Below are 17,556 nucleotides of genomic sequence, written 5' to 3' on the forward strand. Positions count from 1 at the left end.
GACTGTTCCATATATCCTACGAAGAGGCAGGCATAGCTGGGGCCCATGAGGGTGCCCATGGCTACTCCTTTGGTTTGGAGTATTGATGACAGCTATTTTTAATACAATTCTTCACTAAAAAACAGAAATGGTTTTAGTATTAAGAATAAACAAATATCTAAAAAGGGTTGTTCTACAGAATTTGATTTGAATTCTTAGCTGATGTGTCACATGAGGCAGACTAAAGCATTTCACCAGCTGTGCCCCCAACCGCAAGCTACATTTCAACTGGGAGTGTAACCAAGTGCTTGAGGGATGTGTAGTTCTTTGTGGTTTTTAGTACTTTACTGATATTCATTAATTTTAACTGATCTATACTGAAAAAATGTTGATTAAAGATAATGTAATAAGCAAAAAATCTTTTCATAACAATTATTCCATCAGTAAGCAAGCATTTCACCAGTAATTATGTACGTAAGAACATCAGAAATAGCAGGAGTAGGCCATTCAGTGCTTTGAACCTGCTCTGTCCATTAAATAAGGTCACTGAACTGCATATTTCAACTTTTTTCCCTGAACTATTCCTGTATTCCATCATGGTTTTAAAATGTAGAAAACTACAAATCGCAATGTTGAACATATTTTACAACTACGCCACCACAGCTCTCGGAAACAGAAAATTCCAAAAATCTCAAATTTCTCCAAAATCTTCAAATTATTAAAACACTCCATCAGAAGGAAGATGGTACTGTGTTGTGCTCTAGTTAGATGTCATCTGCAATACTGTATCCAGACCTGGTCACCAAGACAACTGAGGTACTCAATCATATGAAGCAGTTCAGCGAAGAACCACAAGTTTGAACTTTGACACAAAAACATTAGGAGAATTAAGCTTTTTGAGCACTGAATTGAAGCACACAATAACAAAATGAGTGAGCAATATAGGAAAAGGACACCATGAACAATAAGAAAAAAAATGCTTGGGAAATCAGTAGAAGATCAACATTGGACAGATTAGGAACATACAACCAGGCAATCAGCTCTTTGTGCCTATTCCACCATTTAATTACATCATGACTGATCAATCGTTTCGATTCCCCAAATCTCTAGCAAAAAACTCTTACAGTTCAAAGATTTGTTTGATGTCTTGTGTTAGGTTTTTCTATTAACAATGAGTAGACTGAGCACAGGATGATTTAAATTTCCATTTATAGAACTGGAAAACCAGGAAGTGAATGGAATAAGAATTTAATGGCATTCATATTTCACTTGACTGAAGCAATTTCTATTCAATGTCAGCGGGTAGCACGGTGGCTCAGTGGTTAGCACTGCTGCCTCACAGCACCAGGGTCCAAGGTCCGATTCCAACCTTGGGTGATTGTGCAAACTCCACACAATCACCCCATGTCTGCGTAGGTTTCCTCCGGGTGCTCTGGTTTCCTCCCACAGTCCAAAGATGTGCAGGTGAAGTGGCCATGCTAAATTGCCCATAGTGTTAGCAGCATTAGTCAGGGGAAATGGGTCTGGATGGGTTACTCTTCGAGGGTTGGTGTGGACTTGTTGGGCCAAAGGGCCTGTTTCCACGCTGTAGGGAATCTAATCTAATCTAATCCATGTGGGAGGAGCATGAATGTTTACAAAAATGAAATTATATGTGAATTCAAGAATCAATTACAAAAAAAACCACCCAAAATGACATTATTTGAACCTATGGACGCTTTGGTTACATTATAGTGGAATGTGAATTCACCCACATAGTGATTCCTAAATCCTAAAAGATTATCCGAATACCAATTATCTGAATACCGGATTATCCGAAGCAGATCTCGAGGTCCCGACAGAAACATCAAAGACGTGTTTCCAACAGTGATCGCGTCTTTTGTTTATAGTGATTAAACAGGCACCGTCTCCAAATGACTGACCTCCTACCCTCTCTCACTCCCCACACTTTCCTTGGAGTTCTACAGAGGGGTGTACCCTAAACCCCCCACCTCTTCCCCAGATAATCTCTCCAACACTGTCCTGTACAGGGCAAACGTGGAACCTGTCAAAAAGTTGTAGTAAAACGTGTGTATGTGCGTGCGCGTGCTCTATTTGGAGACTTAACCCACAAAGGCAGCTGCAGCAGCAGTCTTGCTGTTGGTGTACAGTCCGGCTGCTCTGGAGAGGAGGCAGGGGGGTGGTTTTGGACGGGGTTGGAGTTGGGGAATGGGGTTTGGGGGTGGAGGACAGGGTTGATCGGGGTTGGGGTGTTGGATGGAGTTGGGACGTGGAGAACTGGACAGGGTTGGGGGTGTGTGAGAGCGGGTGGGCGGGGCTCTAGGGGCAGGCAGGGGTGGAGTTCACCCGCTTTATGCTGGGGGGCAGTGTTGCATTGGGTTGGGGGTGGGGCTCACACGCACTGTGGGCTGCTGGAGTCTCCTGAACATGAAGCAGTCTTTAAAAACTCTGAGCCCCAGAGGAAGGGCATTTAATCAATTAACCGAACGAAATAGTGCCCACCCATCCCATTCGGACAATTGAGGTTCCCCTGTTCAAGGGGGAAAAAAAGGCAGAAAAAGGAGACTTAAAAAGTGAAAGATTAATATTTCAAATTCACTATAGTCTTGTAGAATAAAATTAAAACAAAAATCTTGGTGCAGAACTAAAGCTGAAAAAGGATTTAAAACAAAAAAATGATGGAGATCTGAAATGAAACAAATACTGGAGTTTCTCCAGTAATTTCTGTTTTTGAAAAAGGACGTATTTGTGACAACAGTACAAAGTACTAAATATAGAGGAATGTTGATTATCCAAACGAGATGGGTAGGCACTATTTCAGTTAATTGATTCAATGCCTCTCCTCTGGGGCTTGGAGTTTTCTATTAAGTCTGCTCCCCATTCAGGAGATGGGGCAGCACCACACAGAGCGTGAGTCCTCCTCCCCCACCCCCCCCCCACTCACCCCCACTGCCAACTGCTGACTTTTTTGGGGGGGGGGCAGGGAGTCTCCAAATAGTGTGCGCACACACACACTCTCACATGCACGTGCGCGCACACACTTTTTCTGCAGTCTTTTGACAGGTTCCACCTTTGCCTGAACAGGACAATGTTGGAGAGATTATCTGGGGAAGGAGGTTTAGGGTACACTCCTGTGTAGAACTCCAGGGAAAGTGTTGGGAGAGAGAGAGGGCGGGAGGTCAGTCATTTGGAGACAGTGCCTGGGCTCCCATCAGTCCAGGACTGTTCTAGTCAGCATTTCTTTAAGCCAAGTTCACTTTTAATCACTGTAAACAAAAGACGCGATCAGTGTTGGAAACACCTCTTTGATGTAATGTTTCTATCGGGACCTTGAGATCTCCTTCGGATAATCCGATAATCAGATAATTGATATTTGGATAATCAAGGTTCCTCTGTACACTAAGACAAGTATTTTTGAAATGGGGAATTAATTTAACTTAACCACAAAGGATATTAAATACGTACCTTTCATAGGTATTTTTCAGAGTGAGGTGATCTGGAACATTGTCAGTTTCTTCCAGATATAGAATCAGCCAAGAGGTCCTGTACGGCCATTGTTCTGTGAGGTTTATCCAAGAGGCAAGCCGATCCCAGTTGAAACAAATTTGGTTAGCCCTCAGCAAACGTCCTGCAATGAAATTTAATTAACTCAGTCTCGGAAAGGCTTTATTAGAGTCATAGAATAGTACATCGTGGAAAACAAACCCTTCAGCCCAAGCTGGTTCACGCTGACTATGGTGCCCACTCAACTAGTTCCAACTGCCTGCATTTTGTTCACACCCTTCTAAACTCCTCTTATCCATGAACCTATCCAATTGTTTTTAAAATATTGTAACTGTACCTGCCTCAGCCACTTTTGCTGGCAGCCATATACACACCACTCTGTAGAAATTACCCCCCATGTCCTTCTTAAAGCTTTCCCCTCTCACCTTAAACTAATGCCCTCTAGCTTTCAATTCCCCATCCCTGGGAAAAAGACTATATGCATTCATCTTATCTATGCCCCTCATAATTTTATACACCTCAGTAAGGTCACTCCTGATTCTCCTATATTCCAAGGAATAAAATCCTATCCTGGCCAACCTCTCCCAATAACTCAGGACTACTAGTCCTGACAACATTCTTGTAAATCTTCTTTGCACTCTTTCCAGTTTAACTATGTCTTTCTATAACAGGGTGACCAAAACTGTACACAATGCTCCAAGTGCTGCCTCACCAATTTATACAACTTATAATGAGAGTTATTTCCAAGACGGAAGCAAACTAGAGATGACATTTTAAATTCAATTCCAAATAAACTTGTGTGACAATTCCAGAAACAGGTGACCACTTACTTTTGAACCAATGTTTCACAAAATACACATATTTACATCATTTCATTCAGAATTTTAAAAAGGAATCAACAATTAAAATTGTATGTAGACTATTGCCTCCGTACTTTGTCAGTTAAACTTTTAAACAATTACTCGACAAATATACTTGCCATTGTTTATTTGAGGCAACAATGTTTTAAAATCATGAGACTTTACTACACAATTTAGTTGATGACACCCGATTATGTTGCAGAACAGCATCAGCGCAAGAATAAAAATCACAAAACTATTTCCATTATGTATTTTGCGCATGGTAAATATATTTAATTAACTGTGAGTAACTACAAATTTCTGCTTGGAACAATAATAATGTCCTTGTAATAAATTCTTAGTCTAATAGCCAAGCATAAAAATTGCATTTAAAAAAATATTCAAAGTAAATGTTTCTCCATGATCATAATGATGTTTGAATAGAAATCCAAAATGGGCTGACGATGATTTTCTTATATAAAGAGAGGTATGGGCATAGTCCCATAATGTACAATTCCTAAATATCTTATGATTGCATGCCCTTCCTGTTTGCACGTCTCAAATCCCTGCTATCACTTTAATTTAATACATTTTGTTTTCTCTTTTCCCTCATGGACTGAGTAAATATCACAGGCAACTCTCTATGTTAGAGAGTGGCTATGTAACGCAAGGAGCATCACTCCACATTAAGTACAGGGTAAGACAAGGAAGCAGGCTTCAATGTATGGGGATTGAACAAATACTGTTGGCATCTGCCCCAAAGTTTGCAAACTAATTTAGGAACTTAGAGTCAGAATAATAGAGATGTATAGCATGGAAACAGACCCATCGGTCCAACCTGTCCATACCGACCAGATATCCCAACCCAATCTAGTCCCACCTGCCAGCACACGGCCCATATCCCGCCAAACCCTTCCTACTCATATACCAATCCAAATGCCTCTTAAATGTTGCAATTGTACCAGCCTCCACCACTTCCTCAGGCAGCTCATTCCATAGAAGTACCACCCTATGCATGAAAATGTTGCCCCTTAGGTTGCTTTTATATCTTTCCCCTCTCACCCTAAACCGATGCCCTCTCGTTCTGGACTCCCCGACCCCAGGGAAAAGAATTTGCCTATTTATCCTATCCATGCCCCTCATAATTTTGTAAACCTCTATAAGGTCACCCCTCATCCTCTGACGCTCCAGGGAAAACAGCCCCAGCCTGTTCAGCCTCTCCCGATAGCTCAAATCCTCCAACCCTGGCAACATCCTTGTAAATCTTTTCTGAACCCTTTCAAGTTTCACAACATCTTTCCGATAGGAAGGTGACCAGAATTGCACGCAATATTCCAACAGTGGCCTAACCAATGTCCTGTACAGCCGCAACATTACCTCCTGACTCCTGTACTCAATACTCCCAATAAAGAAAAGCATGCCAAACACCTTCTTCATTATCCTATCTACCTGCAACTCCACTTTCAAGGAGCTATGAACCTGCACTCCAAGGTCTCTTTGTTCAGCAACACTCCCTAGGACCTTACCATTAAATATATAAGTCCTGCTAAGATTTGCTTTCACAAAATGCAGCACCTCGCATTTATCGGAATTAAATTCCATCTGCCACTTCTCAGCCCATTGGCCCATCTGGTCAAGAATCTGTTGTAATCTGAAGTAGCCCTCTTCGCTGTCCACTACACCTCCAATTTTGGTGTCATCTGCAAACTTACTAACTGTACCTCTTATGCTCGCATCCAAATCATTTATGTAAATGAAAAAAAGTAGAGGACCCAACACAGATCCTTGTGGCATTCCACTGGTCACAGGCCTCCAGTCTGAAAAACAACCCCCCACCACCACCCTCTGACTTCTACCTTTGAGCCAGTTCTGCATCCAAATGGCTAGTTCTCCCTGTATTCCATGAGATCTAAACTTGCTATCAGTCTCCCATGGGGAACCTTGTCAAACACCTTACTGAAGTCCATATAGATCACATCTACTGCTCTGCCCTCATCAATCCTCTGCCCTCATCAATCCTCTTTGTTACTTCCTCAAAAAACTCAACCAAGTTTGTGAAACATGATTTCCCACGCACAAAACCATGCTGACTATCCCTAATCAGTTCTTGCCTTTCCAAATACATGTACATCCTGTCCCTCAGGATTCCCTCCAACAACTTGCCCACTACCGAGGTCAGGCTCACTGGTCTATAGTTCCCTGGCTTGTCCTTACCGCCCTTCTTAAACAGTGGCATCACATTTGCCAACCTCAAGTCTTCCGCAAATCACCTGCCACTTACTCAGGTCAGTTTGTTTAAAAGTTAAATTTTAGGACTTTTTCTGGTTTACTTTATTAAACGTTTTGTCATTCTTCATCACTTTAGCACAATTAGGTTCCCCAGCCTTAACATCCTGCTGAGCTTATCTGCTGTTTCAGCACTATTGGACAGCCATAACTTTGCACCTGTGCCTGTTGTGGGCCAGTTCTTTGCTGTCACTATTATTCACATCTTTCCATCAATACAGCATTGTGACTTTAAAAATTAGTTTGCATCCCTAAGTTCTTTTACCCTTCATCCTTTAACATGTCATGTGACTCTTGCAGAAAAGGACTGTCAGTCTGTCATCATTTCATGGCATAATATTCTTTATCACTGGGCTTGATTCAGCTTTACTGTTAAACCAATGGTGAAAAGATGAGTGACTGTCATTGACATTAATTTTCATGTAACATTGGGCATGTAACAGTTATTGAGAATTGGAAGTAGCAAAAACTATAACAATGCAATATTCTGCTTGGGAGAATATAATGAACTGAGTGATGTTAAATTTATACTTCAAGCTAGGCTGTTCCCATCTTTTCTCATTTACATCTATCACTAACTCATTATTTTCTTCACCTTACATACTTGCCTAGCTTCTACTTAAAATGTATTTAAATCGTTCACTTCAACCATTCCTTGTGGAAGCGAGTCCCACATTTTCACCAACTCTGGGTGATAATATTTTTTCTGAATTCCCAAATGGATTTCTTAACAAGTATCTTCTACCCAGTCAAGTTCTCTCGTTTCTTCCCACAGTCTAAAGATGTACAGGTTCGGTGATTGGCCACGCTGAATTGTGCCGTGGTGTCCAGGGGTGTGGGAGGTCAGGTGCGATGCTCTTTGGAGGGTTGGTGCAGACTCAATGAGTCGAATGGCCTCTTTCCACACTCTATTGACCTCTGGTAATGTTATTCCCCATAAATAGAAAATTCTCTCTGTACACAATTTACTAAAACTTGTAATTTTGCAGATCTATTTTGTCACGCATCCACCTTCTTTATCAAGTGAGAAAAGAAGACCCAGTCTGTAACCGTTCCCTAGTATAGACTCTCACATTTCTGGTATCACCTTCTGGTAAATCTGATGGAGAGTATTCTCGATTCAAAGGTGGGAGTTTGTCTTTACAAGAACTGAGGGATATACGTCTGGGGAGTTAACTGAACACCAGGTGACTGGGGAGAGTTAGTCTGGGGAGGTGTCAGTTAACCTCTCTACAAGATCCTCCGCTCCACGCTTGCAGCAATGCGCCGGCACCTAACCTCTCTACCAGCAGAGTTTGGACCCGAACAGGACAAACAGTACAGACTACAGATTCAAAAACACCAGCAACGGTTCTCCTTCAAGATTGTCCGCTCCATGCTTGCAGCAATGCGCCGGCACCTAACCTCTCTACCTCGGAACACTTCAACCCCAGGGCATCAATGTGGACTTCAACAGTTCCCTCATTTCCCCTTCCTCCACCTCACCCTAGTTCCAAACTTCCAGCTCAGTACTGTCCCCATGACTTGTCCTACCTGCCTATCTTCTTTTCCACCTATCCACTCCACCCTCCTCCTTGACCTATCACCTTCATCCTCTCCCCCACTCACCTATTGTACTCTATGCTACTTTCTCCCCATCCCACCCTCCTCTAGCTTATCTCTCCACCCTTCAGGCTCTCTGCCTTTATTCCTGATGAAGGGCTTTTGCCCAAAACGTCGATTTTACTGCTCCTCGGATGCAGCCTGAACTGCTGTGCTCTTCCAGCACCACTAATCCAGAATCTGGTTTCCAGCGTCTGCAGTCATTGTTTTTATCTACCTTTACAAGAACAATGCCAGGTTCACTCTTATTAATACTGTCAAGGACAGATAAATCTGCAGTGGGCAGATTGGTGAGGATGAAGCCAAGTGTATTTTTCCCTCTTGCTGGTTCTCTCCCCACCTGCCGCAGATCCAGTCTAGTCCTTTAGGATACAACCAGCCTGTTCATAGTACTGCTGCTGAACCATTCCTGGTACAAGTTATTGAAATCCTCCAACCAGGGTACATTCTACACCCTTGCCACCCTCAGTACTTCCTCCAAATGTCGTTTAACATGGAGGAGCACAGGATTGTCAGCTGAGGGAGGGAAGTACATGGTAATCAGCAGGAGGCTTCCTTGTCCATGTTTAACATGAAACCACATGAGGTCAAAAGTCAATGTTGAGGACCTCCAGAGCAACTCTCTCTTAACTGTATACCACTGGGCCGCTGCGGGGTCAGTCTTGCCAGTGGAACAGGGCATATCCAGGGCTGCTAATAGTGGTGTCTGGGGAATTGTCTGTAAAATAGGATTCCATGAGCATAACTATGTCAAACTGTTGCTTGACTAGCCTGAGACACAACTTTGGCACCAATATGTTTGTAAGGGGGATTTTTGCAGGGTTGACAGAGTCGTTTTACTGCCATTGTCCAGTGCCTAGGTTAACACAGGCAGACAAGTCAGTTTTATTTCTTTTGTCAAGATCTTGTAGCAATTTTAACTACTGAGTGGCTTGTTAAGCCATTCTGGAGAGCAGCTGTTGGTCAATCACACTTTTGTGGGCCTGGAGTCACATGTAAGACAGACCAGATAAGGACAGCAGATAAAAAACAAAAGAACTGCAGATACTGGAAATCAAACAAAACAGAAATTGCTGGAAAATCTCTGCAGGTAGGTGGAGAGAAATCAGAGTTAATGTTTTGGGTCCACCAACCCTTCTCAGGATGGCAGATATTGTTCCCTGAAGGACAACAGTGAAACCAGATTGATTTTTTCAACAATTCATTTTATAGTCATCATTAGACTCTTAGTTCCAGATATTTATTGAATTCAAATTCTATTATTCATGGATTTTGAACCTGGGTCCCCAGGATATGAGTTGAGATCCTGGATTAATATTCTGAAGATAATACCAAGAGGCGATCACCTCCGCAGTTTGTGCACTGGCTCCCTGGGCACTTTAACAATCTCCCTGGCTTGTCCCCATAATCATCTACATCATTCCCATTTAAGTAATTATCCAAAGTCCCTTAATTATCATGCCTCCTCCACACTTCCAGGCAGTAAATTCCAGATTGTAATTACACAGTACAAAAGTGCTTTTGCATCTCATTTGTTTCTTTTGCAAAATGCTTAATACTGTACCATCTGGTTCTCAATCCTTTCATAAGCAGTAACTGTTTCTCCTCATCCACTCTGGCAAGACCACGCAAGATTTTGAAAACTTCTTTCAAATATCAGTCTTTTCTTTTCCAAGGAACCATTCGTGTAAAGCTCTAAAATAATGCACTGCAATGTATCCACATCCATCCTAGTGTGTCACACAAACCTGCACATAGTAGTCCAGCTGAGTTCTAAACATTATCTTATACAATTTTATCATAACTTCTCTACTCTTGTTCTCTATCACTATATTCATGAAGCCTAGAATATCGTACACTTTCTTAACAGTTCTACCTTGTGTTGCCACATCTAATAACTTATGCACATACACACCAAGGCCTTTATATTCGTGTAAATCCTTTAGAATAACACCCAATATCTTCCCCTCACTTCTCCCCATTGAACTTCACCTGCTTACTCTCCAAACTTTATGTGGTTATGAAGTTCTATACCGCACTTCTCAAAGTTTACAATTCTCCTCAAACTCTGAAAAGGTTGTCTGTACACCAAGATCTAGACCAAAATTATAAATCAGGAAAAGCAAGGGTCCTAATACGGACTTCTGGAGAACTTCTCTACAAGCCTCCTTCTAACCCAAAAAACACCTATTAACCATTACACTGTTTTCTATCCATCAGTTAATTCATATCCACACTGCTATTTTCCCTTTCTGTTCACGACCTATAGCTTTCCTCAGGTCTGTGTGCAGCATTGTATCAAACACCTTGAGAAAGTTCATTTACACCATATCAACAGACTTGCTCTCTACAACACCCTGATACCTCTTCAAAACAAACCTTCAACTTAGTTAAGACACCCATCTCCCTTAATAAATCTATGCTAACTTTCCAAATCAGCCCATACTTTCAATGTTACTATAAATTTTAATAACAAGATATTCTTTGAAACCCATTGTGATGCTGCTCCTTTAACAAGGTTATTTTGTCCTTAGCTTTTTCTTCCCCCCAGAGACGTTGTAAAAGACACAGACCCCAAAAAGTCTAAGTTGAAGGGTTTTAGGGCCAATTTGATTATAGCTAATAGATACTGCCTCAAGCGAAAGGCTTTTAAATTTTAAAAAAGCCAGTTGTACAATGAAATGGGAGTGGCCAGTCCTTCCAGCTCAGCTCTTCTTTGGTTTGATTTGGGTTTTCTGGCAATTTACTGAAGGCAGTCAGGCAGTTGTAGAAGTTGCTGAACCCAAAGAAGCAGGTCCATGTTGGTACTCTCTCTGACATCTCTCCTCTAAGTTTGAATTTACTTTTGTTGCCGGGGGGGTTTATGGGGATTATTGAGAGTATTGGGAACAGCAATAAATTGGGATGATCTGTTGTGTTTTCAGATAGGTTAAGTTATTCCGTATTCTCTTCTCTTTTGGTTGTGTTTCATTTGGTAATCTTGTAAATAAATTCTGTTTTGTTTAAAATTAAGTGGTTTGACCAGCAGCATCACTCCTGGAGTATCCACGTTACAACTGCTTAAACTAGCAAAGTTAGAGTCTGGGCCACTTTCTTGATATGTTTGGACGGGTTCTGGCCTGGTCCATAACACTATGCTGACTATATGCTCGCATTGTTCTGCTGACCTTGCACTTCATATCTGTCTCTTTTCTAACCATCAGTTGTTTCCTCGTGTCTTTATTCATTGATGGAAGTCTTAGGAGTGCTTATCTTGTTGTTACCTTTTAGCAAAAGTATTTTTCCTTGAACTCTACTGAACATAGTTTTGGATGTTTCCCATTGCTATTTTTCATTACTAGTTGTCCATTTAATTTTCCCCAAGTTCTCAAGTCCTCAAAATCAGCTTTGTTTCCTCCAATCTGTTAACCTGGCATTGGTCATACTTCTGACCTATTCTATTATTTAAACCAGAAAGTGAGTTTACTGCATTTAAATCACTTTGCAAACAGCAAAATCCGCCTTAATTGGTTGCCATGTGAGGTTCACTGCACAGAACATACGCACTGTGAGTTACCGAGTCAATTAAAACATAGAAAGTGTCATATTACACAGAAAACAATATCTGGATCATAGACCAGGAATCCTATCAAAGGATTTGGAACAAATCAAATTCTACTACTTCACCTGCCAGACATCATCTGACACATTTGCAACTGAAGAATAATGGCAACTAGACTGCAATGATATAATAACTGCAATGGATAGAGAACATTAATTTAGAAGTAGCTGAAAAATAAGAACCTATTAAAGATGTATCAAAAACCAATCAAAAACAGAATGCTGCAGATACTGGAGATAAAACAGAAAATATAGTAAATGCTTAACAGGTTATGACGGCATCTGTAGACAGAGTTAGCCTTTTGAGTCTGTGATATTGCATCAGAACAAGCTAAAAATTAGAAATAGAAATGGCTTTGATCAAGAGATAGTGGAACAAAAGGAAGACTTGTAGTATAGTGGAAGGCAAACAAGTCAATTTTCAAGGGCCAAAGAGAGCAGGGATATTAACATGTTTAGACATTTTAAAATACTATCCATCTAATGCATCTGTATCAGATGTAGAATCATAGGATTTTACAGTAGCAGAGGCCTTTTGACTCATTGTGTCCATAATGGCTCCCAAAAGAGCTACCAGCTAGTCCCATTCTTTAACTATCTCTGTAGCACTCTAAATTCCTTAGTTTCAAGTATACATAGGAGTATCGGAGGCTAAGGGATGACCTTATAGAAATTTATAAGATCATGAGGGGCATGAAGCAGCGCTTCAGATGCTAGTGCTTTCAAATAAACCTGTTGGAATATAAGCTGGCGTTGTGAGACTTTGACCATCCCTGTCCAACACGGTGTCTCCAAAACATGAAGGGCATGGATAGGGTCAATAGCCAAGGTCTCTTTCCAAGGGTAGGTGAGTTCAAAATCTAGAAGACATAGGTTTAAGATGAGAAGGGAAAGAATTAAAAGGGCAACTTCCTCATGCAGAGGTTGGTGCTTGTATGGGATGAGCTGCCAAAGATGGTAGTGGAGGCTGGTACTATTACAACATATCAGACATCTGGATAAGTAGGTGAATAGGAAGAGCTCAGAGGGATAATGGTCAAGTGCTGGCAAACGGGACTAGATTAATTTAGGATGTCTGGTTAGCATGGATAAGTTGGATCAAAAAGGTCTGTTTCCATGCTGTACATCTGAGTCTATATCCAATTCTCTTTTGAGCTTCCTGTGGAATCTGCCTCCACCACTCTCCTAGGCAGCACTTTCCAAAACCTAAAATCTGAGTAAAGATGTTTCTCATCTCACTCCTAGCTCTCTTGCTGACAACCTTGAAACTGTGATCCTTATTTAGTCACAACTACCAGAAATAGAATATCCTTCTTTCTCCTGTCAAAACTGTACATAAGTTTGAACACATCAGTAAGGTCACCTTCTCTGACCCAAGGAGAATAAGTTCAAGTTCTTTACTTGTATTTAAAATCTCTCATTCCTAGTATCGTTCTAGTGAATCTCCTTTGCACTCTCTCCAGGGCTTTAATATTCTTTCTTAGATAAGGTGCCCAGAACGGAACACAAGACTCCAAACATGATCTGAGCAACGATTTGTAGAGTATAGCATCACTTATTTGTGTTTTTTTAATTCTATGCCTCAATTCATAAACCCAGGGATCGTATAAGACTTCTTAACCACTGTGTCAACTTGCCTGGCAACCTTCAGAGAATTATGCATGTGAACCCAGAGGTCCTTTTGCCCCTGTACTTCCCTCAAAGTTGTATCATTGAGCCTGCATTGTGTCTTCAGGTTTCTTCTACCAAAATACATTGTCACATTTCTCGTGAAATTCATCTGCCAGGTACCTATCCACTTGTCCCACTTATCAATGTCACTATTCAGCATCAGCCTCACAATTCACTATTCTCCTTAGCATGGTACCATCTACAAATTGAGAGAGTTTTGCCTTCAATACCCATCTTCAGATAGTTTATATGAATCAGAAAAAGCAAGGTACAAGATTTCTGGAGACCACCACTTTCAACTCGTCTCCACTCTGAGGAATGACTATCCAAACCTACCTGGGTTCCTATCTTTTAGTCAAGCTCTTCATATGATACTGAAAATATATTTACATGAAACATATGAATCAGAAGTTGTTGCTTACCGGTTACCGAAACAATGTTGAGCAATCGCCTCATAGTCTGAGGACTAATATCACTGAACCAATCTTCAGTAACCAGAAGCTTGGTCAGATCAAAAGACATTTGCCTTGTAACTTGCCGCTGCATTTGTCGACGACGATATGTATCCTGTTGATTCACGAAATGATCAATGTGCAAAAAAAGAAAAAAGCAACATGAGAGGGACGCAGGAGGGTAAGAAAAAGGAATTGCATTTAAATGTAGCTTTTCACAATCTCAAGGTTCTCCTGTTACGACACAGGGTAAACCCTCCTACTTAATTTAAACCAGCAACACAGAAAAGATTTAGCCCGTGCAGTAGTCTGTGAAAATTCGAGGCCAAGAACTAATTGAAGTAAAAGTAACAACATTATTACTTAAAGTATAACAGAGAATAATTAACCAACTATTTACAACTTCGTCCTCTAACATATCTTTTACTTTCCCGTCTATAATACTAGTCCGACAAAACCTCCGATTAAGATTTCCTTGAAAAGTTCAACTTTTCAAAAACCAGCCAAATGTCAAATCATCTTTTCTTCTTCGGGATTTCTGCTTCACAGGTTACTGATTGATAATGGTACTTTTAAGAGAGCTATTCTCTGGCAGTCTGCAGATGTCATTGGCTTGGCAGTTCTCTTCACAACTATTTAATTTTCACTGGTCTTATACACCCAAAGCATTGGACTGTGTCAATGGCTTTTAAGATTGTCAATATACGAAATTCAAACTCGACTGGAGTTTGGAATTTTTTCAGGGTAAAATTTCAACTGATTGGCCTAATTCGAATTTGCTTTGTTGTTTCCAGGCAACCCAGCTAATCTAGCTTTCAATCAAGTGCTACATTGTTACCTTATTCAGAACACTTGATGCTGTCAGGTAGTTTTACTAGCTTTTAACTCTGTTAAAAGGTACAGTACACCCACATCCTCATAACATTCCAAAGCACTTAAAAGCAATCAAGCACTTATGCAATTTAAGCACTATTAAAGTACAAAACACATTTTGAAGTCAATTTATGCACAAGACACCAGAAACAGTAAGGAGATAAGTGACAAGTTTGTATGCATAAGTGACAGGATGCTAGCAAATTTCCCTGCTTATCTCTTAATAGTGCAATGGGATTATCTACATTTACACAAAAAGGCACATAACAACATGTTGAGGTTGTACAGGTCATTGTTGAGGCCTCTTCTGGAGTACTGTATGCAGTTTTGGTCGCCCTGTTATAGGAAGGATATTATCAAACTGGAGAGGATTCAAACAAGATTTACCAGGATGTTGTTGGGAATGGAGGGTTTGAGGTATAAAAATAGACTGGAAATGCCAGGACCTTTTTTCCACTGAAGCTGAGGAAATTGAGGAATGACCTTATAGAGGTTTATAAAATCATGAGGGACATAAATAAGGTGAATGACAATGATCCTTGCCTTAGGGTGTGGGAGCTCAAAACTAGAGGACATCTTTTTAAAAGTGAGAGGAGAAAGATTTAAAAAGTGGATCTTGATCAGATGGACCACTGGGATGACAAGTGGCAGTTGGAGTTTAATTTAGATAAATATGAGGTGCTGCATTTTGGAAAGGCAAAGCAGAGCATGACTTATACATTGAATGCTAAGGTCCTGGGGAGTGTTGCTCAAAAAAAAACCACCTTAGAGTGCAGGTTCATTGTTCCTTGAAAGTGGAGTCGCAGATAGATAGCATAGTGAAGGAGGAGTTAGGTATGCTTTCCTTTATTGGTCAGAGCATTGAGTTGGGAGGTCATGTAAAGGCTATACAGAGAAACGGCTAGGCCACTTTTGGAATGCTGTGCAATTCTGGTCTCCATCCTATTGGAAGGATGCTGTGAAACTTGAAAGAGTTCAGAAAAGATTTACAAGGACATTACCAGGGTTGGAGGATTTGAGCTATAGGGAGAGGTTGAATAGACTGGGGCTGTTTTTCCTGGAGTGTCAGAGGCTGAGGGGTGACCTTATAGAGGTTTATAAAATCAGGAGGGGTATGTATAGGGTAAACAGACAAGGTCTTTTCCCTGGAGTGGGGCAGTCCAGAACTAGAGGGCATAGGCTTAGGGTGAGAGGGGAAAATTTAAAAGGGACTTAAAGGGGCAACCTTTACATGCAGAGGGTGGTAAGTATATGGAATCAGCTGCTAGAGGAAGTGATGGAGGCTGTTACAATTACAATATTTAAAAGACATCTGGATGGATATATGAATAGGAAGGGTTTAGAGGGATAAGCGCCAAGTGCTGACAAATGGGCTTAGATTAGGTTAGGATTTCTGGTTGGCACGGACAAGTTGGACCAAAGTGTCTGTTTCCATGCTGCACATCTCTGTGACTCTACGACATGAGGCAAATTTCTTTTTCAAATAGAGAGTGGTGTGCGCGAAATGAACTACCAGAAAAAGTGGTGGACACAGATACAGTTATCACGTTTAAAAACATTTGAATAAGCTCATGAATAGGAAAGGCTTGGAGGGATATGGGCCAAGCCCAGGCAGGTGGGACTAGTTTTGTTTGGAATTATAGTCAGCACGGAGAAAGTGAGGAATGCAGATCTGGAGATCAGAGTTGAAACAGTGGTACTGGAAAAGCACAGCAGGTCAGGCAGCATCTGAGGAGCAGGAGAATTGATGTTTCAGACATAAGCCACTCATCAGGAACCATAGTCGGCATGGACTGGTTTTATGGAAGGGTCTGTTCCCATGCTGTATGACTATGATTGTAGAAGTCACCTTGCTCAATACTTCATACAGAATCTCTCACAGTGAATCTTTCTTTCTATGCTACATTGAAATGGTTATTTTGCTGTCTTCCAAGTGGAGCTTAATTCAAGAACAGACAATGTTATTCTGAGCCAAGGTTGACTGATGAGTTCCACAGAAATCAACTTTAAATGTTTAAGCATTTAATATTAAAATTCTAATATGGCACTGATTTTGTCAGAACATTTCCATAAAAACTCATAGCATATGCCTCAAGTACAACTACAATCAACTAGTAAGAATTAATCACTTAATTTTAATAAGGCATTTAAAACAAGACCAAAGAATATCCCTGAAATGTGTATATTTGGCATATGCTTGGACTGCTAATCAATGCCAAGAGTGTGTTGCCGGAAAAGCAGAGCAGGTCAGGCAGCATCTGAGGAGCAGGAAAATCAACGTTTCGGGCAAATCATCAGGAATGAGGCTGGGAGCCTCAGGGGTGGAGAGATAAATGGGAGGTGGGTAGGGCTGGGGAGAAGGTAGCTGAGAGTGCAATCGGTGGACGGAGGTGGGGTAAAGGTGATAGGTCTGAGAGAGGGTGGAGCGGATAGGTGGGAAGGAAGATTGACAGGTGGGACAGGTCATGACGGCGGTGCAGAGCTGGCTGGTTGGAAATGGGGTAAGGTGGGGGGAGGGGAAATGAGGAAACTGGTGAAGTCCACATTGATGCCCTGGGGTTGAAGGATCCCGAGGCGGAAGATAAGGTGTTCTTCCTCCAGGCGTCCGGTGCCGAGGGAGTGGCAATGGAGGAGGCACAGGACCTGCATGTCCTCGGCAAAGTGGGAGGGGGAGTTGAAAAATTTGGCCACAGGGTAGTGGGGTTGATTGGGGCGGGTGTCCCTGAGATGTTTGCCCTGGAGTTGAAGGG

General features: G+C 41.4%; 1 protein-coding gene across 10 annotated transcripts in view; it reads right to left on the reverse strand.

The window, feature by feature from the left end:
• Positions 1-17,556, reverse strand: part of kidins220b (kinase D-interacting substrate 220b) — a 152,593-nt gene that overhangs the window by 36,855 nt on the left and 98,182 nt on the right. For all 10 annotated transcript variants that reach the window (XM_043678261.2, XM_087977882.1, XM_043678271.2 and 7 more), the window contains exons 21-22: positions 13,904-14,048; positions 3,445-3,607 (exon numbers count right to left, since the gene is read on the reverse strand). In XM_043678261.2, the coding sequence (XP_043534196.2) occupies positions 3,445-3,607; positions 13,904-14,048 (308 nt within the window). The remainder of the gene's footprint in view (positions 1-3,444; positions 3,608-13,903; positions 14,049-17,556) is intronic.

The sequence above is a fragment of the Chiloscyllium plagiosum genome, unplaced genomic scaffold (genome assembly GCF_037043375.1).
Source record: "Chiloscyllium plagiosum isolate Xiang-an unplaced genomic scaffold, Cpla_swu_hap1 HiC_scaffold_3, whole genome shotgun sequence".
NCBI classification, from domain to species: Eukaryota; Metazoa; Chordata; class Chondrichthyes; order Orectolobiformes; family Hemiscylliidae; genus Chiloscyllium; species Chiloscyllium plagiosum.